Source organism: Rhipicephalus microplus, chromosome 1, assembly GCF_043290135.1.
Source record: "Rhipicephalus microplus isolate Deutch F79 chromosome 1, USDA_Rmic, whole genome shotgun sequence".
In the NCBI taxonomy this organism is placed as follows: Eukaryota; Metazoa; Arthropoda; class Arachnida; order Ixodida; family Ixodidae; genus Rhipicephalus; species Rhipicephalus microplus.
In genome coordinates this window covers 131,973,355-131,995,631 of record NC_134700.1, presented here as the reverse complement: position 1 = coordinate 131,995,631, position 22,277 = coordinate 131,973,355, and the positions used below count along the sequence as shown (strand labels likewise).

General features: G+C 47.3%; 1 protein-coding gene across 1 annotated transcript; it reads right to left on the bottom strand.

Annotated features, from left to right (window-relative positions):
- Positions 1-1,913: 1,913 nt before the first annotated feature.
- LOC142765723 (uncharacterized) lies at positions 1,914-21,775 on the bottom strand. The gene is made up of 3 exons (XM_075867221.1): positions 21,133-21,775; positions 3,977-4,164; positions 1,914-2,091 (listed from the first exon to the last, which is right to left on the bottom strand). The coding sequence occupies exons 1-3, from the start codon at positions 21,208-21,210 to the stop codon at positions 1,914-1,916; spliced, it is 444 nt and encodes a 147-aa protein (XP_075723336.1). The 5' UTR covers positions 21,211-21,775.
- Between the last annotated feature and the right edge of the window lie 502 nt (positions 21,776-22,277).

The following is a 22,277-nucleotide window of genomic DNA, read 5'->3' as shown; positions in this document are numbered from 1 at the left end:
CTAACCAAAGCATGCTAGTTGAGCTAACTAACCCAAGCTAAATCAAGCGACAGTAGTCATAGGCACTCCAAGCAAAACCATGCTAATTAGCACTTACTGATATGCTGATTAGAATTGTGATGATTAACAAGGTGATGATTCCAGTCGTGCTAATTAGGATTACGTTTGTAGCTACATACTGATCATTACCTTCCTAATTCCACCTGAGATAATTGCATTTTAGTTGAAACCTTATCAGAAGACGAAACGATTCAGTGTAATGGTCATTACCTTAGTCAATTGAAGCCGACCAATCAGATGAGTAGACGACCGACTTGAAAAGCTGGAAAAAGCTAGGTTATGACAAGCTCTACTATGGCTCCAGCCTCACACAAGTGGTGGAAGCTGAAATAATTATTTTATATGCAAAGAATACGCTGCTTTGCGTCCACCGTGTGAAACGCTTGTAAGTATTACCGGTACCATGTCTGTCACGAGTTCAACTTGGGCCTTCTAAGAATCAACGAGTTTGTATTCAAGTTCACGCATCAATCAGTTTGATTAAAAGACGCCCGCGGCGAAAATCGGGTACGCCCACCACGATTGATCTTGCCGGGGAGCAGTGCTCACGCCGAGCGGCACGATTCATTTATCCTATTTCGCGCTGACTATGCACACACGCACGCAGAAGTAAACGTGATATCCCGACGCGACTACGGTGTCTCGCATTCAAATAAAACGCGCTCACGACGTATCTACTCACAGCCATGTTGCTGCCATGATGCGAGCGGCCCTGGTGAACACCTGTCCCTATATTCATTTGCAGTATTTGAAAGAAGCAACAACAGTAGCATGAGAGTGCTGCGTGTGCACCCTTGCTGCCTTCGAGAGTGGAAATTTTCATGTGGCAGGTGGAACAACAGAAACTACCCGAAAGAGGACATACGCAAACGAACACTCCTGTGGGAGCCTCGTCTTGAGTTGGCAAAAAGGTAGCGCGGCCATGTATTCTCCTATATATTCTTTTGAGGGAAGTCTGGCGCATGTCTCTATGTGAGGTGCAACGCATGGCGCTAAAGCGAGCATGTAAATGATGGGTAGTACACGGATTTGTCCAATCTTCGTAAATCTGGCTCCGTGTGTGGTCATGTGGCTTCGAGCTGTTCTGTCACGACACAAAAATCACCGAATGTTCCGCGGTTGCATTTCACCACCTTGCAGGTCGCGGTATTGAATCCCGACTGTAGAGGCTGCATTTTCAACGAAGGCGAAAATGCTGTAGACCAGTGTGATCAGATTTTGGTGCACCTCAAGAACCCCGGATGATGAAAATCTTCGGAGCTTTCTACTGCGGTATCTATCATATTCATATGATGGTTTTGGGACGTTAAACGCAACATATTTATCTATCTTCACTAACTTAAACTTTTACGCTTGCCATTCCAAATCAGGTCACGAAGTTCAAAAGGGTTCATTCTTTCCTTATTCGCGTTCTACCCATCATTCCCATTGTCGCTGAACGATCGCAGCGCCAGAGTCCTCTCTAGTTAATTTTAGGAAACTATATGAGCGTGGCAATCACGCTGACGTCGCGCACTGTTAAAATGCTGACTGAGAGGCGGTGCTGACGTGTTCGCACGCGGTGCTTTTTGATAACCGCCATAAATGCCCCGCACGCGTTTCCAATGCTACGCGCATTCTTGTAGTCATTTTTATTAACGCTGCTATCACGTGCTCCACACTTTCGTCATGTCATGGCCACCATAGAGTGAGCTCGGAGCTAACTCTTCTGCCCGAGAAGTTAGACTCATACCACATACCACCCCTGGTTTCTATTTCATTCTAGCCTAGGGCCACCTTGATCTATAGCAGCGAGCATGGTACTAAGTTTTCGCAAAGAATGCAATGAGATCGCAAGATTTTAATGCGCAATCCTACTTGTGGGATGTCATGACAACCGCAGTTCCGCAGGTGCCACTGATGGCTCTCAGTGCAGCCACGATGTCCCTACGCGCCAGCACATCGACGCCGGCCGAAGGCTCGTCGAGAAACACCACACGTGGTTGGCCGATCAGTGCGGCTGCCACGGACAGCTTCCGCCGGTTGCCGCCACTGAGTGAAATTCATGAAAGAACGTATAGCCCCGAAGGTCGACACGAAGAAAGAAAAAAAAAGCATAAGGACGTACATCACGATTAATTTTACTGTCATGAATGGCCAATTATTATAAGGTATTTTTTTCTTTTCTGACCCAGTGTTTTATATTTGGTCTGTCGGAAAAATCGTGTGCAAAAAACTACCGAAATGAATCATACTTCGCGAACCCTGTAACTACTGTACCAATTAGATTTGTATCAGCCCCTAATCTTTTTACTGATACCTAACCTATTATTTATAATGCATAATCTAACTCAATGAGTATTGCGTAAGCACTAGAAGGCTAATGAAGCCATAGCGGACACATTTAACACGACGCCTATGTGCGGTATATTCATAAATGTGCGGTCATCACAATCAGACTACTTGGTGCCCACCTCAATGCCACGGATTTGCTCAGGGAGGGCGCGCCAAAGTGAAACTCTGAAATGGGTGGAGAACATTAATCATCTTATTTTTGTCACAATGTTAATGAAACAGAATGAAATTTTAAATTTCACGTAATAGAACTCGCGAGAGAAGTCCCGAGCATCGAAACGGAATTGGCGTATTTTACCGATATCGACTCAGCAAATTTTCCTAAAACTTGTTGTCCATGGTCCCTTTAGAGGATGCTGTACTTATTCTTTACTGATCACGAAATTCGTACGACTTATTCTATGCCATCAAAAGTTTTGACGTCATGTAATTTAGTGCGAGAATTTCAAGTGGTGTTGCCATTCGCATCTCTTTTTTCGGGAGTTCTTTAGTTTACTTTGGGTCCTGTTGGTCTAAGAGTAAGTTTTTTGAGTATTTTGAAACTGTAATCCACTTATACGCGATAAATAATTTTCCTTTTACATTTTACCATAAGTTGCTGCAGCTGTTTTCTATTTCTTTTCTGCCAACTTCCCCATTTAATCACTTCAAGTAGACCTCCAATGCAGTCAGCTACACCTCGCATTCCCTGCTATTGCGTTGATCGAACTGACCGGAGGTTGTCTGTCATCCGCAGTACTTGACATCACAAGATCTACTTACTTGTCTTTTGACCGCCAGCTACCCCTCTTTCTTCTCCAATGTTTTCAGCTGTTCCTCTGGCTCTTTTATTATTCCTATATGTTAGCGTTGCATCACATGTTACGTCGTTCTCAACAATACTTCCCGAGTTTTTAGGGGCGAAGCTCCTTAGGGCGTGGGCTGTGCGTCCCCTGTAGCCTGTATGTAGCCACCTCTAGTTTAGTTCTTGCAGTGTTCACTAGATGGCGGTACGCTCCCCTGTATGTAGCCACCTCAAGTTTAGTTCTTGCAGTGGTCACTAGATGGCGGTACAATCTCTTGTATGTAGCCACTTCTCGTTTAGTTCTTGTAGTGTTTACTAGATGGTGATACTTGTAGCTGATGATGAAAAGATGCAAGATGTTATAAACTAGAAAGCGGTACTTGTAGTTGATGAAAGACGCGAGATCTTATAAAATAGGAATGATGTCACATATGGCGCGTGTCATTGGTTGAAGGCAATCGTTCGATTTAGTGCGGCGACGTACGCTAGGGGTAGCGATGTAATAAAATCGAGTGGGCAAAATGTACAGAGGATTCATGGTTTACTAGGTTTACCTCCGGAGCATCGCCCACTCATCATCATTCACTTCGTGGATATGGCGGAATTTTTTTCACATAAAGGAGGCTGACAATTTGCCTGTTAATTATTGCAAATGCATCAGTGCTAGCTCAAGCAACCACTTGATAATGAAAGCCCTGAAGATATTGATCTATATTCCAAATTTACGTTTAGCAGGAACCAATTTTTGTCCAGAGAAGCAAGCCTTTCAAAAACTACTTTTAGTGATAGTTTTCTCACCTATATGTCCCACACTTTCGCTCTGCGTGGCCTGATAGTCTGAAGGTAAAGAGAAGGTCATCCACGAGGCTCGAAATGTCGCCTTCAGGAACGCCACGCAGCCTCGCAATGAGGCGTAGGTACTCTTTTGCAGTCAAGCTGTCCAGGAGCCCATCAGTCTGCGAGCAGTAGCCAATAGCTGACTGCCACTGCAAAATTTAAGCAAACGAATGTTCACAGGTTACTTTAATTTCAGTAACACAATATTTTTGGCATGCTGTCATAGAAATACAAAGCTCAAGATTTGCTCGACATTAAAAAAACAATTGGCAGATCCCCCGTGCAGTGGGAGTCGATGATATGCAAAGCACGAAAGAGGAAGGTCAATATGTCCCTTTATAATTAGCACAATGTTACGAGGTGGAGGTAAGTGATGCCGTACATGACTTACTTGTCATGAATATCATGTTTTAATTTGTCTTTACATTCGACATCTATTCGCGTCACGTGATACCAAATTTAGTATATGTGGAGTTAGCGAAACGGCCGCGAGCACACTAAGAGCGTGGTATTTTGTCATTTTCCTAAATGACACGCTTGTGAGCATTGTCATGTTTGTACCAGTCATATACTTTCATCATCCGGTGACGTCACGTAACGCCAAATTCGCTATATGTGGTGTTAGCAAAATGGCTGCGAGCGCATCATGAAGGGACCAATATACTTCAATGTAGCGTTGACGCGCGTGCACACTGGGCACAGCGACGCTACGTTAGCAAACCGCGAGCACTCTATAAGGCTGCTGCACACTGGTGGCTCAGAGCGGTCACGCGACCATTTGTGACTGGTCGCAAACAGTCGCAAATGGTCGCAAACGGTCGCAAAGCGACTGCTTTGGCTAGTCGCTTCCTGACCGATTTCAGTCGCGTGACTGCAGTCGCAAAGCTGCTGGAACCAATCAGCGATGTTCTACCTTTGTTTTTTTGTTTTTTTATTGCAATGACTATCTGCCACCAGATACAAGTGAGTGCGTCCCTCTGGGTCTGTGGTACCATGACCACCACGGAATACTTGGCTTGAAGACGGTGGGGCGCAGCTGCACGAGCAAAGTGTCGAATTCACGTGGCGGCAATCGCAAGAAGCTGAACAACGTCAAAGCAATGAGAAACTAAATTGTGCACTATCTCTTCCCCATATTCAGAAACATTTTTTTTTTCGTCTTGAACTTGACTTGTCACCGCTTACAATGCAGCGCGTTTGGAACGCGTTTATGCTTCATGCGTTGGCAACGACTTAAGAAGCCGCTTTCGAGACGCGTTTGTGCTGCATTGTTGGCTATGGCAAGTCAAGTTTATGGACCGTTTATGAATACGTACGACTCTCGCAAATCAGCTGATCGGCGCCGGTCTCCAGAGTTGTCGCTGATAACGAGATCCGGACGTGACTCTCTGGTTTTGCGACTTCTGGTCGCTCTCACGCAGCCTCTGCCGGTGTAAACACCATTCGTTTTTCGGTCGCCAATCGCAAATGGTCGCACGACCACTGCTAGTCGCCGGTGTGCATTAGCCTTTAGTCGGACGCTAGGCGCGACCGGCGCGACCAGCATCCGTCGGCGTGGCCCGACGGCAACCGGCGCTAAAGGCGACATGCTGCGTTTCGCGCCAACACCTTACCCAGAAAACACTGCGTATCTATCTTTTGTGACGGAGGGACGCCGGACCGGACGAGCTGAAACGCGCATGCGTCAAAGCAACGCCGTGCGGACTAGCGCCTCGCGTTGCAAGGCCGGCGTGACGCGATAAAATAAACGCCGGCGAGCACGCGCACCGCGTCACGTCGAAATTTATTGGGGCCTTGACTGTGGTATGTAGTCATGTTCTCAGAAGACACTCATCTCATAATTATCACGTCTGCACCAGTCACATACCTTCGTCATCTATTGACGTAGCTTAATACGCAGTTCTTTAAGAGACAAGAAGAGAGCAGAGTGGATTAGGGGACAAACGGGGGTTAAGGATATCATAGTTGAAATAAAGAAGAGGAAATGGACATTGGCCGGGCATGTAGCGCGTAGACAGGATAACCGCTGGTCATTAAGGGTAACTAACTGGATTCCCAGAGAAGGGAAGCGGGTAAGGGGGAGACAGAAGGTTAGGTGGGCAGATGAGATTAAGAAGTTTGCTGGTATAAATTGGCAGCAGCAAGCACAGGACCGGGTTAACTGGCGGAACATGGGAGAGGCCTTTGACCTGCAGTAGACGTAGTCAGGCTGATGATGATGATGATGATGATGAATACGCAATTTGGCCTATATATATATGAAGCTACCGAAATGGCCGCGAGTGCATCATGAGTGGTGCATGTGCTCATGTTCTTACATGACACGCATGTCATGATTATTATGTTTGGATATGTCAGTTACCTATGTCGCCCGTTCCCATCGCGTAATGCCGAGTTTAGTTCATGTGGAGCTAGAAAAACGGCCGCGAACGCCTCATGAGCGTAGCATGTCGTCATGTGGTTACATGACACGCATCTCACGATTATAATGTTTGCACCAGTCACATACCTTCGTCATCCATTCACGTCCCGTAATACCAAATTTAGTATAAGGGAAGTTAGCGAATCGGCCACCAACGCATAATGAGCTTGGCATGTAGTCATGTTGTTACATTACACGCATGACATGAGTTTTGTGTTAGGGTCGGTCGCTTGTGTTCGTCATGCAATGGTGTCATACACTACCAGTTTTGAAACATGCCATGTGAACGAAACTATTACAACAACTGCAGGACCATAAAATGTAAATTATGACATTCAGGACATACACGTCATGATTTTCAAGTTATGACTAGTGAAATATGTTCTTCATACAGTTATGTTATTCCATACCAAGTTTGGTATCGACAGCATTATCCAAACGGCTAGAAGATTTATTGATTGATTTGTGGGGTTTAACGTCCCAAAACCACCATATGATTATGAGAGATGCCGTAGTGAAGGACTCCGGAAATTTCGACCACCTGGGGTTCTTTAACGTGCGAAACGGCCAGAAGAGCTAAAAGACGTAGGCGGCTGGCTAGCTAACTAAATAACTAACTAACTAACTAACTAGCTAGCTAGCTAGCTAGCTAGATAGATAGATAGATAGATAGATAGATAGATAGATAGATAGATAGATAGATAGATAGATAGATAGATAGATAGATAGATAGATAGACAGACAGACAGACAGACAGACAGACAGACAGACAGACAGACAGACAGATAGATAGATAGATAGATAGATAGATAGATAGATAGATAGATAGATAGATAGATAGATAGATAGATAGATAGATAGATAGATAGATAGATAGATAGATAGATAGATAGATAGATAGATAGATAGATAGATAGATAGATAGATAGATAGATAGATAGATAGATAGATAGATAGATAGATAGATAGATAGATAGATAGATAGATAGATAGATAGATAGATAGATAGACAGATGCGCTCACAGTCACCGAAGTTCACTACAAATAAGAACCCAACTCAGAAGATACACACACGGTGATGTCCCATCGAATGTTCTTTTTTCACCCTATGATCGAGTGCGCAGGATATCAATTGTCCTATTGAGTGCCTTCTAACCGCTTTCACTAGGGTCCACGAGGCAGCGTCAATTCCCGTAAAAAGACATGGCACCGCAGATACTAGGAAAAAGCACTGGCCTGTGAAAGCACAGGTAGTCCAACGGTGTGCTTGACACATCATGTTATCTGGCCTCCTTTCCCGCTTCAGTTTAACGGGAGTAGGTGGGGGAAATCAGTTGCAGTTTACTTAGAGGCACCAGTAAAGCGTATGCAATAAAGTAGAAATCATAAATCTGAGCGCTCTGTCTGAGAGCTAGCTCATGTTTTGTATAATTTGTGTGCATTATAGCCTAGTTTATTACTAATTTATTTGTGCCTGCCACCTCGAAACACATTGTGCACCTACGGCAACGTACTGCTTTAGGGGCACAATGTGGCGATTTATCGTAACAGAACAAAATGTGGCCGTCCCTTCCTCTGTGTAACTGTCTCTTCCGTTGTGTAAAGCCGTGTTACAAAGCTGTTGGTCGATGATAAATTGGTAACCCGCAGACCACCATTGGAAATAAAATTGCAAGCAATTCGTCTTCACCTTGTATGCACATGATTAAGGTACAATTTATGTGACGTTATACATGTCTCTATATAGAGCTCGTGTTTAAATTAATTTCTCAATGAATCACAGTAGCGAGTGCCCTCACATTCACCCTTGAAACACGCTATAATAACCTAAAAGCTAAAAATTATCTTATACGAAGAACATTCTTTTATTTTAGTGGAAAGCCGTAAAAGAATAGGTTGAATTCAAAAAAGTAGAGTTTAAAAGCAGAGCCCCAAATAAAACATTCATACCATCTAGTCACAGCTACCTCGGATGTCAAGCCAGCGCTCAGATTATACATGGGTTCCCCGAATAACTGTGTGCAATCTAAGCGCGACGTTTCTAATAAGTTCTGCCTTAACTTTATCACATAGACTCGGATTTGCTTTATAGATTGCTTCTTGAATCACAAGCACCAATGATCACATGAAACGAGTATTTGAGTCAGTAAGCACAAATGCATCGAAATATTTTGGAACACACATATAAAACAACATGGAGCAGAATCCCCAGCACGTACAGAATAGCCTGAATATTTTAAAGGCTCTAAGCCTGCTACTTAACCCAATTATATTGACTCGAATATCTACTTTTGTAGGACGCTTCCACCAGCATGGCATGACATCCTGACACCATTTCAGTAAATCATGTAGTGCTCAAATACCAGACGTATCCACACCTGTCCTAGTATTTGTTGGACTTTTAGGGCCCAAAGTCTTGTTATGATTGGGAGTGACACGTTTTGCAAAGTTCCGGAGAATCTTTCTCTCCTGGGGTTCTTAATGTGCACCTAATGTTAGTTCACGGGCTTAAGGTACCTTCGGTTCAATCAAAAATGCGGCCACCACGGCCGAGATTCGATCTCCCAAACTTTGGGTCAGCATTCGACCACCATGACCTCTAAACTACCATGACGAATTCATCCGCATACTTCTACAAAGGGGCATTAGTTAAATGCCTTTAGTTTTGTAAAGTCAAGACAGGTGTACAAGAGAACATCCTAAATGTTGTTGCATTGAATACACTTTCCATTTGTGAACGACGCTCTCTCGACACGCTCATCCTTTGAATCCAAATGCAGCATACAAATTAGGAGATTTAGCTATGAATATCTAATTAAGGTACCACCAGACTATTTTCTCACTGACTCTGATGTAGCTTGGCAAACCTCCTCTGTGAAAAAATTGGGGATTCCTTAAGCTTCGCCTTTAGGAGTTGAACGTGATAGCGAAATCCAGACCCTAGTGCATCCTTGAACCGCTAAGTGCATACTTATTGATATGTTTTGCTACATACACACGCACGCACACATATACGCGCACAGTACATTGGACCAGCACGCGCTATTATAGCCGAATTTGCTCGTTTTCCTCGTGACACCAGCCAAACAAAATGCGTTAAAGGGGCCCTGAAACACCTTTTAAGTAACAATGAGAGGAATTCACTTAAAGAGCTTATCGCCTCACAAATTCAACACCGCAAAAATTTTAAGAATCTGTCCAGTGCGAGTGGAGCTACAGAGGTTTTTCGCTTGCTCCAATTGCATTATCTCTTCTCTCGTCTTGACGGAAGCGCTGGAAGCTAAGCAGGGAGGGGTGGCAAGGCAAAAAAACTACCGTGCCTTGTGACCCCGAGCACTTTTTTTTTCTTCAAATGCGCGGATTTCTCAGTGTGATTGCGCGCACGCGTGGACAAGTAGCGGCCTCCCACGGCTACCTCAGTAACTCAATGTTTTGGTCACAGACACTTGGATTATTTTTCACTCACACCCAACTGGGCCGATGCCAGCGGCGGGTTTTCTGCGACACGAGCTCTTCAACGCTATCGCGTGAAAAGAACTATCACCGAGATGATTTCCAAGATGCGTTCGAGGAAGTGATTTCAGGTGAAAAAAAAATGTGCGCCCCGTAACTGTCTCTAAGGGGGAGGACAACTCTACAATTGCTCACGAGGGAAGGGGGTAGAGAAGGAACCAAAGGGATAGAATTAAAAGGTAAAGAGATAGAGAGAGAAGAAGGAGAGAGCGAGGCGCAGCGACACCGAACGACAGAAGCAGGGAGACGACAGGAAAGGTGGACACGGTTGCAGGAGCGCAAGGACGGGGCACCACTGGCGAGAGCTCTTGTTGACTCCAGCAACCGAGGGGTTTGCCTGGTTTATGATGAGCCTTGTGCGGTCGGCATCGCTCATGCCACGCTGCACGTCGCGGATGACCCCCTTAACATAGTTGCCTTCGGCAGTGGCGTACACCACTACTTCGTGCTCTTTGCCATTGACGCGAATGTTCTTGAGAGGCAATATTTTGCGGGTGTCGTCTTCTTTTTTGGGGCAAAACACAGCAATGATTTGCATGGCGTAGGTGCAGGTCAAATCGGTTGAGGCTTGGATGACGGTTATACCAGCCGCCATGAAGATGGCAGTGGAAATGCCGAGGCAACTTTTTTTTTACATCCAGACCATCTCGCAGCCTGGCGATAATCTTCTGGCACGTAGAACATAGCCCTGGCATGGGAGGCCGTGATCACTCTCTTTAAAATAGCTGCCCGGCGGCTGCTTTTGACGCCAACCTTGGCGTAGTCTTGGAATCGTCGTGAAGCTTTAGGTTGACGCCGCGTGCTTCTTCTAGGCCAACTCCGACTGAACCACTTGCCATTCAGTTCTTTCGATTGCTAAGATTTAGTCTACTTCCCTCCTTTCGATAGGGTTGCAGATGCTTGGCGTCGACAGAAGTGGCGTCGATGCGCTCCCCGCTATTGAAAGTAAAGTGGTGCCCATGCCATTTAGAGCGGTTGGCTTTCCTGTAACTAGGTCAGGCGTGAAGTTACAGGTGACGAAAAGTGTCCAAAACTCACTCAAAGACGACAATCCGCTCTTCCTCGGGACCGGGTAGACAAAGTGCACTCGATGAACGGAAACAAAAAAATCACAGCATATAAACGGAATGAATGAGGTCCCGCAGCGGTGGTCTAGTGGCTAAGGCACTCGGCTGCTGACCCACAGGTCGCGGGATTGAATTTCGGCGGCGGCACCTGCGTTTTTGATGGAGGTGGAAATGCTGTACGCCCATGGGCTCAGATTTGAGTGCACGTTAAAGAACCACAGGTGGCCCAAATTTCCGGAGCCCTCCACTACGGCGTCTCTCATAATCATGTCACGGTTTAAGGGCGATAAACCCCACATATCAATTTGTGAATGAGGTTGAATGAAGCGAAGCAGCCGTCCGTCTGTGCTTCCGTCCGTCCATCCGTGCGTCTGTCCGTGCGTTTATACATCCATCATGCGTCCATTAATGCGTCCATTCATTCGTCCGTTCATGCGTGCATCCGTCCATCCGTTGATCAGCCCACGCGTCCACCCATGCGTCCGTTCGTCCGTTTGTCTGACTGTCTTATCATCCAGGCGTCAGTCTGTCTTTCCGTCCGTCTGTCAGTCCGTTCATCCGTCCGTCTGTCTGTCTGCACGTCCATTTCTCTGTCAGTATGTTGTCTGTCTGCCTGTCTGTCTGTCCATCCGCGCGTCTTGATGTGCATCTGTCTGTATGTCTGTCTGTCAGTATGTCTGTCTATTCGTCTGTCCACCTAGTGAACACTTCAAGCACCGCCATTCCGCATCTTTTTATCGTATATTCTTCATATATAACTACTGAAATCCAGCGGACGTTTCAAAGACTAGACCAGAGGTGGCTACCTGCTGCTACAACATACATACACTACATACATCGAGGACGCATGGCTCACGGTTTAAGAAGCTTCGCCCCTAAAATGCGGATGAAAGTTGGCACATTCATATTTGGAGTGTTGGCACATCAGAGATCACACAGATGCAAATGGCGGGAGCGCAGCCCAGCCCAGCCTTCTAGCTCTCACAGAGATACGATACTGTAGTCTGTCTCCCTATTCGCATGCTTTATTATGCTCGCTTTTGCACTTCGTGCAGGTCCCCCCCCTTACAGCGGAGCTAATTGTCTACAACGTTCCAGCGTTCCTTCGGCTCACTTATCCTCCCGCGTATGTACTCGGCGACAACCTTTCTTGCCATGGAAAGGTAAGCTACGGGAGCGGAGCTTCTGCACATGTAGTCCTACACAAAGTACTGGCGCGTGTATTGTAACGCTGTGGAAAGTGACGGTGGGGCACCATCAGCGTTTCATGTAGACGAAGGCGCCGCTTAGCATTTGAGGTACACACAAAAAGGCAGCACTTTCTCGCGCTACCGAAAGCGCTGTAAATGTAAATAAATACCACTGTCTTGTTTGTGTGTGCTGCATCCTGTCTCAGAAAGCTGTACGTAGAATATTTCACGTAGAAAATAGGGTCTCTATTGTGGAACTACATTCACTGGTGGTAGGATTCATGCTATTTGGCTCGGTAGTCACCGCTTCAATGCAAAGAAAAAGTGTCGGCGAGTATAACTAAACTAATGCTGCACTTCCCGGTGATACCGCAAGTCTTGCGTACGGAAATATACACGGGGAGGTGGTTCTAATATAGGAGTAAAAAGAAAATTGTTAGCCCCTCAACTGTCTACATCTAAGTGCGACACATTAGCAGTGCCTCACGAAGGAATGCGATAGGGAAAGTTTAAAATGGTAGAATTAGAAGTAAAGATTGAGAGAAGAAAAAGGGTGCGACACGGTCGAAAGAGTCCTAGGACGGGGCACCGCTCGGCGAAAGCTAAACGGCACCAGGAGTATCTGCTGATTGGCGGGAGCTACAATGGCGCCTAGGAGATCGCACATGACACAACCGTTCAGCACGGAATCCAACAAGCAAGTTCGTATATAATGTACTTCATACTCAATATTAGGTTGACAGCCCAGTGATATGCGAGAGTGCATTCGACCTAGCCTGCATGAATGAAGCGCAGAGAAGGCCGACAGAACACCGCTGGCGTATCGGGGGCTCAAGCTATTTCGGGTACTTCATGTATTCATGACCTTGTGTGTGCAACAGGTATGCGTCATGTGATCCACCCGGTCACGTGCCGAGGAGGACAGGAAAGGTGTTGGCCTTGCGAAAGCCACACGGGCCGGCTGAGCGCAGTCGATTCAAACTCTCTTCTATTCACACAATGGTTTTGCACTGATTCAAAACATTTGTTTTTTCATCGCCTAATACACCAATCGCAAACAGTCTTGCAGCGAAATGCTCTTTATTAGGCGAGGAACAACTTCCACAGCCTAGCTAAAATTGGTTGCACCACCTGGTGAGAGGCCCTTCACGAGAGCTGAGCCGATAACGGTATTCCAGAACATTCACACATTAATATCTTAAGCGACTGCCGTCCAAAGTTAACGGTTCCTCAATAAAACATAACAGTATTGTGAATTGATGGCCATTTGCAACATATTCATCGTTTAGAAGCCCTGACATTGTAGCAGCCACGTAAACTTCAAATGAAAGCTGACCATCTAACCATTGTCATAAGCTATAGCACAAAAAAGTATCGCTTTTTCTGCCCGTTGGTGAGGGACTATTTTTACAAGTATCATGCTCCTTGAAAATGCCTTTAAGGGGCGAAGCTTCATAATCCGTGGGTCGTGTGTCCTCGTGTATGTAGTAGGTAGCCACCTCTCGTTTTGTTCTTAGAATGTCCGCTAGATGGCGGTACTTGTGTATGATCAATATATGAGAAAAAGCTGCGAGGTGGCGTTACTTGTAAGGGTTTACCAGATGGATGGACGGATGGAGAGACGGCCGTATGGACAGACATACAGACAGCCAGACGGACATAAGGACAGGGGGACATACGGACATACGGATGGACACACGTATGGACAGACAGGCGGACGGACAGACAGACAGGCAGATGGATGCACGGACGGACAGATGGATGCTTCACTCCAGTCATCATCATTCGCTCCGTGCATATGCTTTGATTTTTTATTCAATATGTTCAATAGTTCAACGCGATTCCAAAGAGCCCAAAGAAAAAAAAAAGAGCCAAACGCTACCCTTTTTTACAACTACAGCTATTAGCAGACAACTATATGTTTTAAAGCACAATATATGCCACCTGAACGCATTCCTATAACAAAGCTTGCCACCTGACTTCCGTGCTGAAGCGCTGCACATCTTGACCAGATCCAAATTGCCGAAATGCCAGTTTTGGCTTTTAGGGGTGAAGCTTCATATGCCACGGGTCGTATGTCCCATGTCGTCTTCGTATTAATAGGCACCTCTCATTTGTCGTTAGAATTTGCGCTGGATGGTGGTACTTATATATGATGATTATATGATAAAAAGATGCGAGATGGCGGTACTTGCCCTGCATCTGTTCATGCGTCCGTCCATGCGTTCATCCGTCCGTTCGTCCACTTAGCCGTATTTGTCATCATTCACCTCGAGGATATGGTGTGATTTTTTTCAATCGGCGTTTTGTCCCCCCCCCCTCCCCAGTTCTCTATATAGTACGGTCTTTGAGTCGTTACGACTTGATCGAAAAACACGACTCGCTGGTGATAACATTGCCATGTGCCATTCCTCAACCTTTGTTATTGCCCCAATACACTACACAACTGTCAGCGCAAACCGCGCATGCAGTTTTTGTGAAGCTTCGCAACTGTAGTAGATCATTTCGATAAGATCATGCCCACTCCATGAACTGTAAAGATTACTCTGGAACACTCGTCACCGCCAGCGATAACGCTAGAACCAACGTTACTAGATTACCTCAGTTTGCAAACTCCACTAAGATGCGGTGGCGAAACGCGGCCCCCTTCGTTTCCCGCTCTCTAGGTGGCGCTTCCGACGCCATTTGACCGGTCGCCGCATCGTAACGGAGCCTTCACGCAATGTTAAACGGAATTTACGCGGTTAATTTTGTGTAATGGGAGTTATTTCCCGAGAGGGTGAGCGAAGGTTATTACGAGTGTGCAAGTAAATCCCCAGTTGAGCCGCTAAGGCGATGCCACACGGCAGAGACGTGAGCGCGATGCCCGAATCTTGCGGGACTTCTGTTCATACAGCTCTTTTGCGTTCCTGTTCTTTAAAATTCGATTGCCTATGTAAAAAAAAACCATTGACAGTGGGCCACAGCATTAAGTCTAAATGCTAGAGGGCTATGCACTTCGATTCAGGTGCACGTTAGAGAAACCCCAGGTGGTTAAAATTTCCAAAGCCCTTCACTACGACGTGCCTCATAATCATATCGTGGTTTTGGCCCGTAGAACCTTCGATATTATTGTACGATGAGCCGCGCACTACAGCCATCTAATGACGCCGGATAGCTTGTCAGTTCCTTATCCGATCTCGGTATAGCCCGTCGCCACAGTTGAAGGCGCACCTCGTCAGCGGGAGGCTTGAAAAAATGTCTCTTTTCGGCCGCGAATTTCGTCGAATCGTACCCACTTCAGCAACCATTCACAAAGCAACGAGGCATGTTTGCTCACATTCAAGAACCGTCACATGACACATGTGAGCTGTGTAGCTCACAGGGAAAGCGATGACTGAGTTGAAGACATTAAAAAACACCCAGCACCATGCAGATCACGCCAACGCTGACAGCGTCAGTGCCACGCCGGGCACCACGTTGATCGCTACCGTAGTAAGTTGCAGCGAGAGCTCACACTACGCGAGTTACGTCGAAATAAATCTTGCTGGGACTCAGTGACAGCGATTACTACGAAGCACACTTGAAAGCAACAAAGCAGCACCCGGCATAAGAAAACAACTGCAGTAACTCCGCCGGCGTGGGTCCGGGCACTGCCGAGAGGGGGCGCGCTTGCGGCTTTTTTACCGGTACAGGGAAGGGTGACACTCGCGGCGCCGCAGTTTGCAAACTGAAAAAAGTATCTAGTAACGTTGGCTAGAACATTCGATGGCAAGAGTATAAATGCCGACGCACTTCACCGCTTGTCAGTAGTTATCGACGGTTGACGCTCCATTCACTGCTATCTGCCTAAGACTGCTACTGTAATCGGACTTTCCGTTTACCGGGCACAGGTTCACCCAAATAAACAGTTAAATCCCAACATAAAGTCTTCTTTCTTCGGCCACGTCACGACCCCGTGACATCTGGTGGAGGTGCTGTTTCTTCCAAGTACCGGCCGCCTTTGTCAAGCCGTGAACCCAGGCCACGCCGTGAAGACACCGACGCCAGCAAAGAGCAGCGAGTTAGCCGCAGACAACAAGGTCTGCCACCAGAGTACCGGCTTTTACTGGACAAGGCTCAGAAAACCAAGACGTTGACGTCGACACCGGTGACCATGTCAACGCTGGTTCCACCCGCACCACTCCTGCTCCGGCAACCCAAAGAGCCACCAACATTCCGCGGTTTGCCACTGGAAGACCCGGAAAGCTGGATCGAAAGGTTCGACCACGTCGCCGCCTTCAATGACTAAACAGACGATGACAAGCTCCGGCATGAGTATTTCGCCTTAGAAGATGCTGCTCGGACCTCGTTCGAGAAGCAAGAGCGAAGCCTTACAACGTGGAACGTCTTTTGCGCCAGGTTCCTCACCACTTTCCCAAGCGTGTTGCGCAAGGTGAAGGCCGCAGCTCTCGTCAAAACCCGCATGCAGATGCCAAATGAAAACGTGGCGCTATTCACGGAAGATATTATTAAACTCTTCCGCCACGCTGACTCCGACATGTCCGAGGAGAAGAAGGTCCGTCTGCTCATGCGAGGAGTAAAGCAGGAACTCTTCGCCGGGCTGATCAGAAACCCACCAAAGACGGTCACCGAATTCATTTCAGAAGCATCTAGGATAGAGAAGACGCTCGAGATGCGCACGCGGCATTAGAACCGTAGCTTCTCGTCTACAAGCTACGCCGGCATTCAAGCTCTAGGAACCACTGGCTTGCGTAAGACCATCAGAGTGATCGTGCAAGTGGAGCCGCAAAAGTTACTTCCTTCTACGCAGCTTCACGTGGAATCCATCGCGGACGTCGTATGCCAGGAGATCCAGCAATCGCTGAGCGTTCCTCAGCCTCAAGAACCACAGCTGCAAGTCATGAGCTATGCTGCAGCAGCCCACCGCCACGCCCCTCCTCCACGCGTACGCCAAAACGCCGCCCCATCGCACTTCCATCGCCAGACGCCACCACCGCCACCATCTCCCCTGATGACCTACAGTTCGCCAGCGGGTCAGCGCAGTGCGCCGTGGAAAACCAACGTTGGGCGCACCCACTGCGGTGAGGCCGGGCACACATACCGCCGTTGCCAGTACCGTCAGATGGGACTGCGTGGCTTCGCCGTCAATGCCCTACGTCCGTAGCCAGGGGAACGGCCACCCGACATCGCCAACTACCTGACAGGAACGCAGTGGGCCCCACGACGTCCTTTCCGTTCGCCGTCGCCCAGCCGCCGCTTGTCAACGCACCACCGGCAGTACTCTGGCCCAACGCGGGGCTGGTCTCCTAGCCCGTATCTGGGAAACTAAGGGCAGCAACCTATGAAGGTGCGGTTGCTGTGCGGTGAACTACCGAAGATCCTCCGATGACGACCACGACGCGATGGAGCTTTCCGAACACCACGCCAACCAGGCAGTCTTGACGACGAAACCTCATTCATCGAAGGTGACCTTTCGACGCAACATAGACGCAGCGGAACAAGCCGAAGAAACCGTGACTCGACGCTATGGCCTAACTGCAACGCAAGACGGCGAACAAGCGACCTCGACGTTCTTATCGACGGCCACAGTGTGACCGCTCTCGTCGATACTGGCATCGACTATTCCGTCATTAGTGCGTCGTTCGCCGCGAAGAAGAAAGTTAGGACAGCTTGGGAAGGCCCCGAATCCCGCATAGCCGGAGGTCATGTCGTAACACCAGCAGGAATCTGCACAGCGAGAGTCACCATTAACAGCCGTATTTGTCTTACAGACTTCGTAGTCCTACAGCGTTGCTCGAGAGATGTCATCCTTGGCATATACTTCTTATGCCTTCATGGTGCTGTCGCGAAGCCAAGAACGAAGTCGATAACGTTATCCACAAAAGAAGCACTACCGCCGCGCACGCCATCAGGAAACCATGCTTTGAATGTCCTGGAAGAACATGTAATCATTTCGCCTCGCTCCAGCGTCACTATTGCAGTCGGCGCTCCACCGATGGCGGCACCATGAACCACGCTTGTATGATTTCAGTGTGAGGATTCGTGCACTTAAGAGGTGCGGTGCTGTATAGAAACCATATAGCGGTAAAACTCAGCAAAGACGCAGTTCAATTGGCTGCCTTACGTGTGGTAGCTACGGATGCTGATCTAACAACCATTGGTGCCTGCTTTTTAGGTTCATTTTAAATGCACGGAGCTTCATTTCTTAAAACTGCCATCGCTTGTCTTCACGATGAGTGCTCCGCAATGGTGGACTACTGCTCTGCGACTCTATATGATCCCCCACCCGTGAAAAGAGCATTAGCTTTCATAGCTATCCTAAGGACTCGAAGCAGAGGAAGAAGTGGATGGTCATACTCGGAGACGGAAAGATAATCATACTCGGAGACCCCACGCTTTCACAGACAGTGTGCAGCCGGCACTTCGCTGACAGCGACGTTTACTACACCCGCCCTACCCACGACAATTCGGTAAGCTTTCAACCATGTTTCAGCGCTTTGTCGGTGCTTAGGCCAATCATTGCACGCAGGTGACAGGCGTATGGGACTTACGCCAGGTTAGGTTCCACCCCAACATCCACCGCGGAGGCCCCTGGATAGGGAGTTGACGACGCGGTCTCTGAATGGCCTCGAGTAAGCACACCACATGAGTGCAGCTGAGAGGCGCAGGACACCTGACGCTACAGCTTTATTTGGATGGTGTACGTACATATACGCGTAGTTTACTGATAAAGACAAACGTGTCCCTAGCGCACTGCTTACCAAAAGTTCACAAGCGAAACCTGCTGTCGATGTTCAGTGCACAATCACTAAAGGGTGTCACGTAATCTTTGGGGTACTGTACGCGGTATATACAATCAGCGATAGCTATTCTTATCATACCCCAGTGACGGCCCTGTTTGATAATATTATGAACTTTTTCATGATGTCGCTGTCGTTGAACAAACATTACTGGGACAAACTGCAGTGACTTTGATCGGCCTGCAGTTGCATTAAGCCGGAATCTGCCCCATTACCGAGTCACACCCGCTTCCACTCCTCAAGACGTTTCTTATTGTGATACAACACGGGCTTGTACCCTGCCGATGCCTATAACTGCAATCCAAGCACGATTATCTCGAACTAGGTTTTTTGTGCTGATTTGCATCTCTAGTAGATGCCATGAACGGCCTATTGACTGCCGAAGCAGCAATTTAAAGAGAAGCTCTAAAGAAATTATCTCATGTGTTGTTAGCGAATGCCAGAGTGGCAGAAATAAGCGATTCTCACATATATTCCAGTGTTCACTGTCACTATCGTTGCATTGCAAAAAAAATCCCAAGAAAAAGGGCAGGCGTGCTTTTCTTTTGAGGACTGTTATGAAAACTATCGTCCTTTTTACGGGCGGAAGAAGCGCACCGCAACACGGAGCAGTACTTCACCATTGCACAGCACTCCTTCGCCATGGAGACGTTCTGTGGCGGGTTCGCAAGTCCACGTGTATTCAGGACCAGAGCCGCGACGGCTATGCGATTTTCATTGACGGCATCGGCTGCCCACATAGAACAACGTGGCCTGCACCGTACACCACTGTGACATCGATGAGACGCCGCGACATTTCGCTTGCTGAATTTACATGCTTGTAGATGCTAGAGAAAGGCACACTGTAGAAACACCCGAACTACTTAGTATCGTACGGCGGAAACTGCAGATGACGAGCAAGAACACTCGCGCATGTAGTTTCACTTTCTGACGAGTAATGCAGTCGGCAGCATCAGCGTGCTTATCGGCCATTTAAGAGGTATCCTTGCCCCAGATCGGGCTGAAACTAAAACAAATTCATAATAGCACTCGAAAAGATTTGTTATGGGTGTTAGCCGACCCAGGCGGGGCTGTTCGTTCAACAAAACTCCCGCCCAAAGCAGGCGGCCCGCGCACAGGAGCAGTGGCTGTTGCAGCGCGGTTGAGAGCGGAGTCCACAAACTGACGTCACACGCGAGAGGGTGCCACTCTAAGATCTCGAGGTCGATAGTTTCTAGCGGCGAAAGTCTCTATCGTTGAACTTAGCCTATCGGGATCCGCAAAATGTTGAATCAACACGCAAGATATCAAAATGGTCGAAGTAGTTGTACAGAATTGGGTCAATCCTGATAGGTATGTGTAGTGATGAAAGAGTTTTGTTAACCCGGTAGAAAGTTAGTTCATACTAGATTAAAAGGGTCACTTACATGGCGATTGCGTAGGAAAATGCCCCTACGGTCACTATAAGTGAACACAGAAAATGGGCTTTATTAAAATATTTGGTTGGGCTAATTGGTACACGGTCATTGAAACACAAAACTACGCGCCTCTTGAGAAATAAAAAAAATATGTTTCGTCCTTAATTTTTCTTTCTTTATGGTACGCGTCTTTTTATATTGCAATAGAAAAGAGAGTTTGGTGGGTACGTAGCATATAAGTTTTCGGCTAAGTCGTTGTATTATTGTCAACGTGTTCCACTAGCTTACGAATAATTATGGGTATCATTAGCCGTATTATTTCTATAGCGCCGCTGAAAAAAGAGCCAAAGAGGCGGAGTCACGGTATGGGTGCAGTTACATTCGGCGTTGTCATATGTATATAAATAGCGCTGAACTGTGCACGCACCGATGCACCTAAATTGATTTGCACATTGGAGAACTCCAGGTCGTCTAATTTATTCTGAACGACTTCACCAAGGCACGCGTTATTATTATATTTTAGTGTTGAAAACGAAAGCTCCCAAAAGTATTGGGGGCAGTATTAAGTTTTTGGTAGTCACCAGCATCAACTATCGCAGTCGACCATCTTTGCGAAGGTTGTCTGACGTGGGAAACATATGTAAGCTTAATGTGTGACCAGACATACTTTGCGGTCATAAATACAAAGAAGCGTGGGTTCTTCTCTTGGAAAAGTATTGAGCACATTCTCTCATCTGTCTACCTACCTGGCGTGGATCCCTGGAGAGAACGGCTTGGCTCATATAGGCGTCCCCCTCGGAGACTCTCGTGACAGCAGCCAGCATGCGAAATGTGGTGGACTTGCCGGCTCCATTCGCACCAAGCAGGCCGATGCACTCCCCTGGACGCACCGCCAGACTCACGCCGCGTACGACGTGCGCTCGTCCATAGCTGTGTGAGGAAATGTTGCTGAATATTACATGCTTGTATTTCTTTCTGCCGCATGCACTTCATTGATGTGCAGTTGCCGACATGCTACCAATAGTGTTCAAGCTCCCAGCTGACCCCGAGCCTTCTTATACCGACAAGAAGTTCATATGGCGTGTTCGCAGGGCATTTTGTCGGCCACCACCATGATAGTTGATTGACAATCTTCTAGGGTCACCTGGTGAGCGCCATCGCACTGCAAACTCTTTCACTGGAAGTTCACAGCAGCACTATTACTAGAATTCGGCAAATGTGAGCAACAACACTTCATTATAAGGTTATAAGCCCGTCAAGTCGAAATTTCGACGCCTTCTTATCACGGAACAGCGCGCGCTAACTGCACGAGAGAGATTGGCAGACCTTGGCACTCGTTTTATAGCTGTTGTATAAGGTTTTGAGAGTGGGGATAATTCAGAGGCTTGATGCCACACCAGAAATGCGCCGATTCGCTAACAACCTGAAGTTTGAAATAAGACATGGAGTACCAGTTTTTTTTTAAATAAAAGCCACCCTCGTTATTATGCCCACGTGTATACACAGATAAGGACTTGAAATATCATTGCACGGAGCATTGCCGTTGGTGGCTACTTTGCATCAACTTGGCTATATTACAACACTGTCACACGACAAAAACTTCTAGTTGGCGCCATAGTTACTTTCTGGCCACCTTTAACTTCTTTCTCTTGTGTTAAGTAGCGATGTTCAGTATTATTTGCAGATGAACCGCCCTACTTCCACCGCTTCCTGTAAACCGATACGCGCATGCATCCTACCACACCAGCACACTAGTCGAGGTACCGCAGTACAACGCACGAGGCGTCTGAAGTGGCGAAGTCATACGCACGTCGGCAAATGTATAACCTGCATGCTGCTGATTTGGCCCACTATTTATACTGAAGCTGCGCGCGAGTTTCTAGTTCTTTTT

Bases quoted from the DNA above. Each gene is read 5' to 3' on its own strand.
- LOC142765723 (XM_075867221.1), bottom strand. From the start codon at position 21,210: ATGCTGGCTGCTGTCACGAGAGTCTCCGAGGGGGACGCCTATATGAGC. The intron at 4,165-21,132 runs GTAGGTAGACAG...TAAATTTTGCAG, and splicing joins TCTCCAGGGATCCACGCCAG to TGGCAGTCAGCTATTGGCTA. The intron at 2,092-3,976 runs GTGAGAAAACTA...AATTTCACTCAG, and splicing joins CGAAAGTGTGGGACATATAG to TGGCGGCAACCGGCGGAAGC.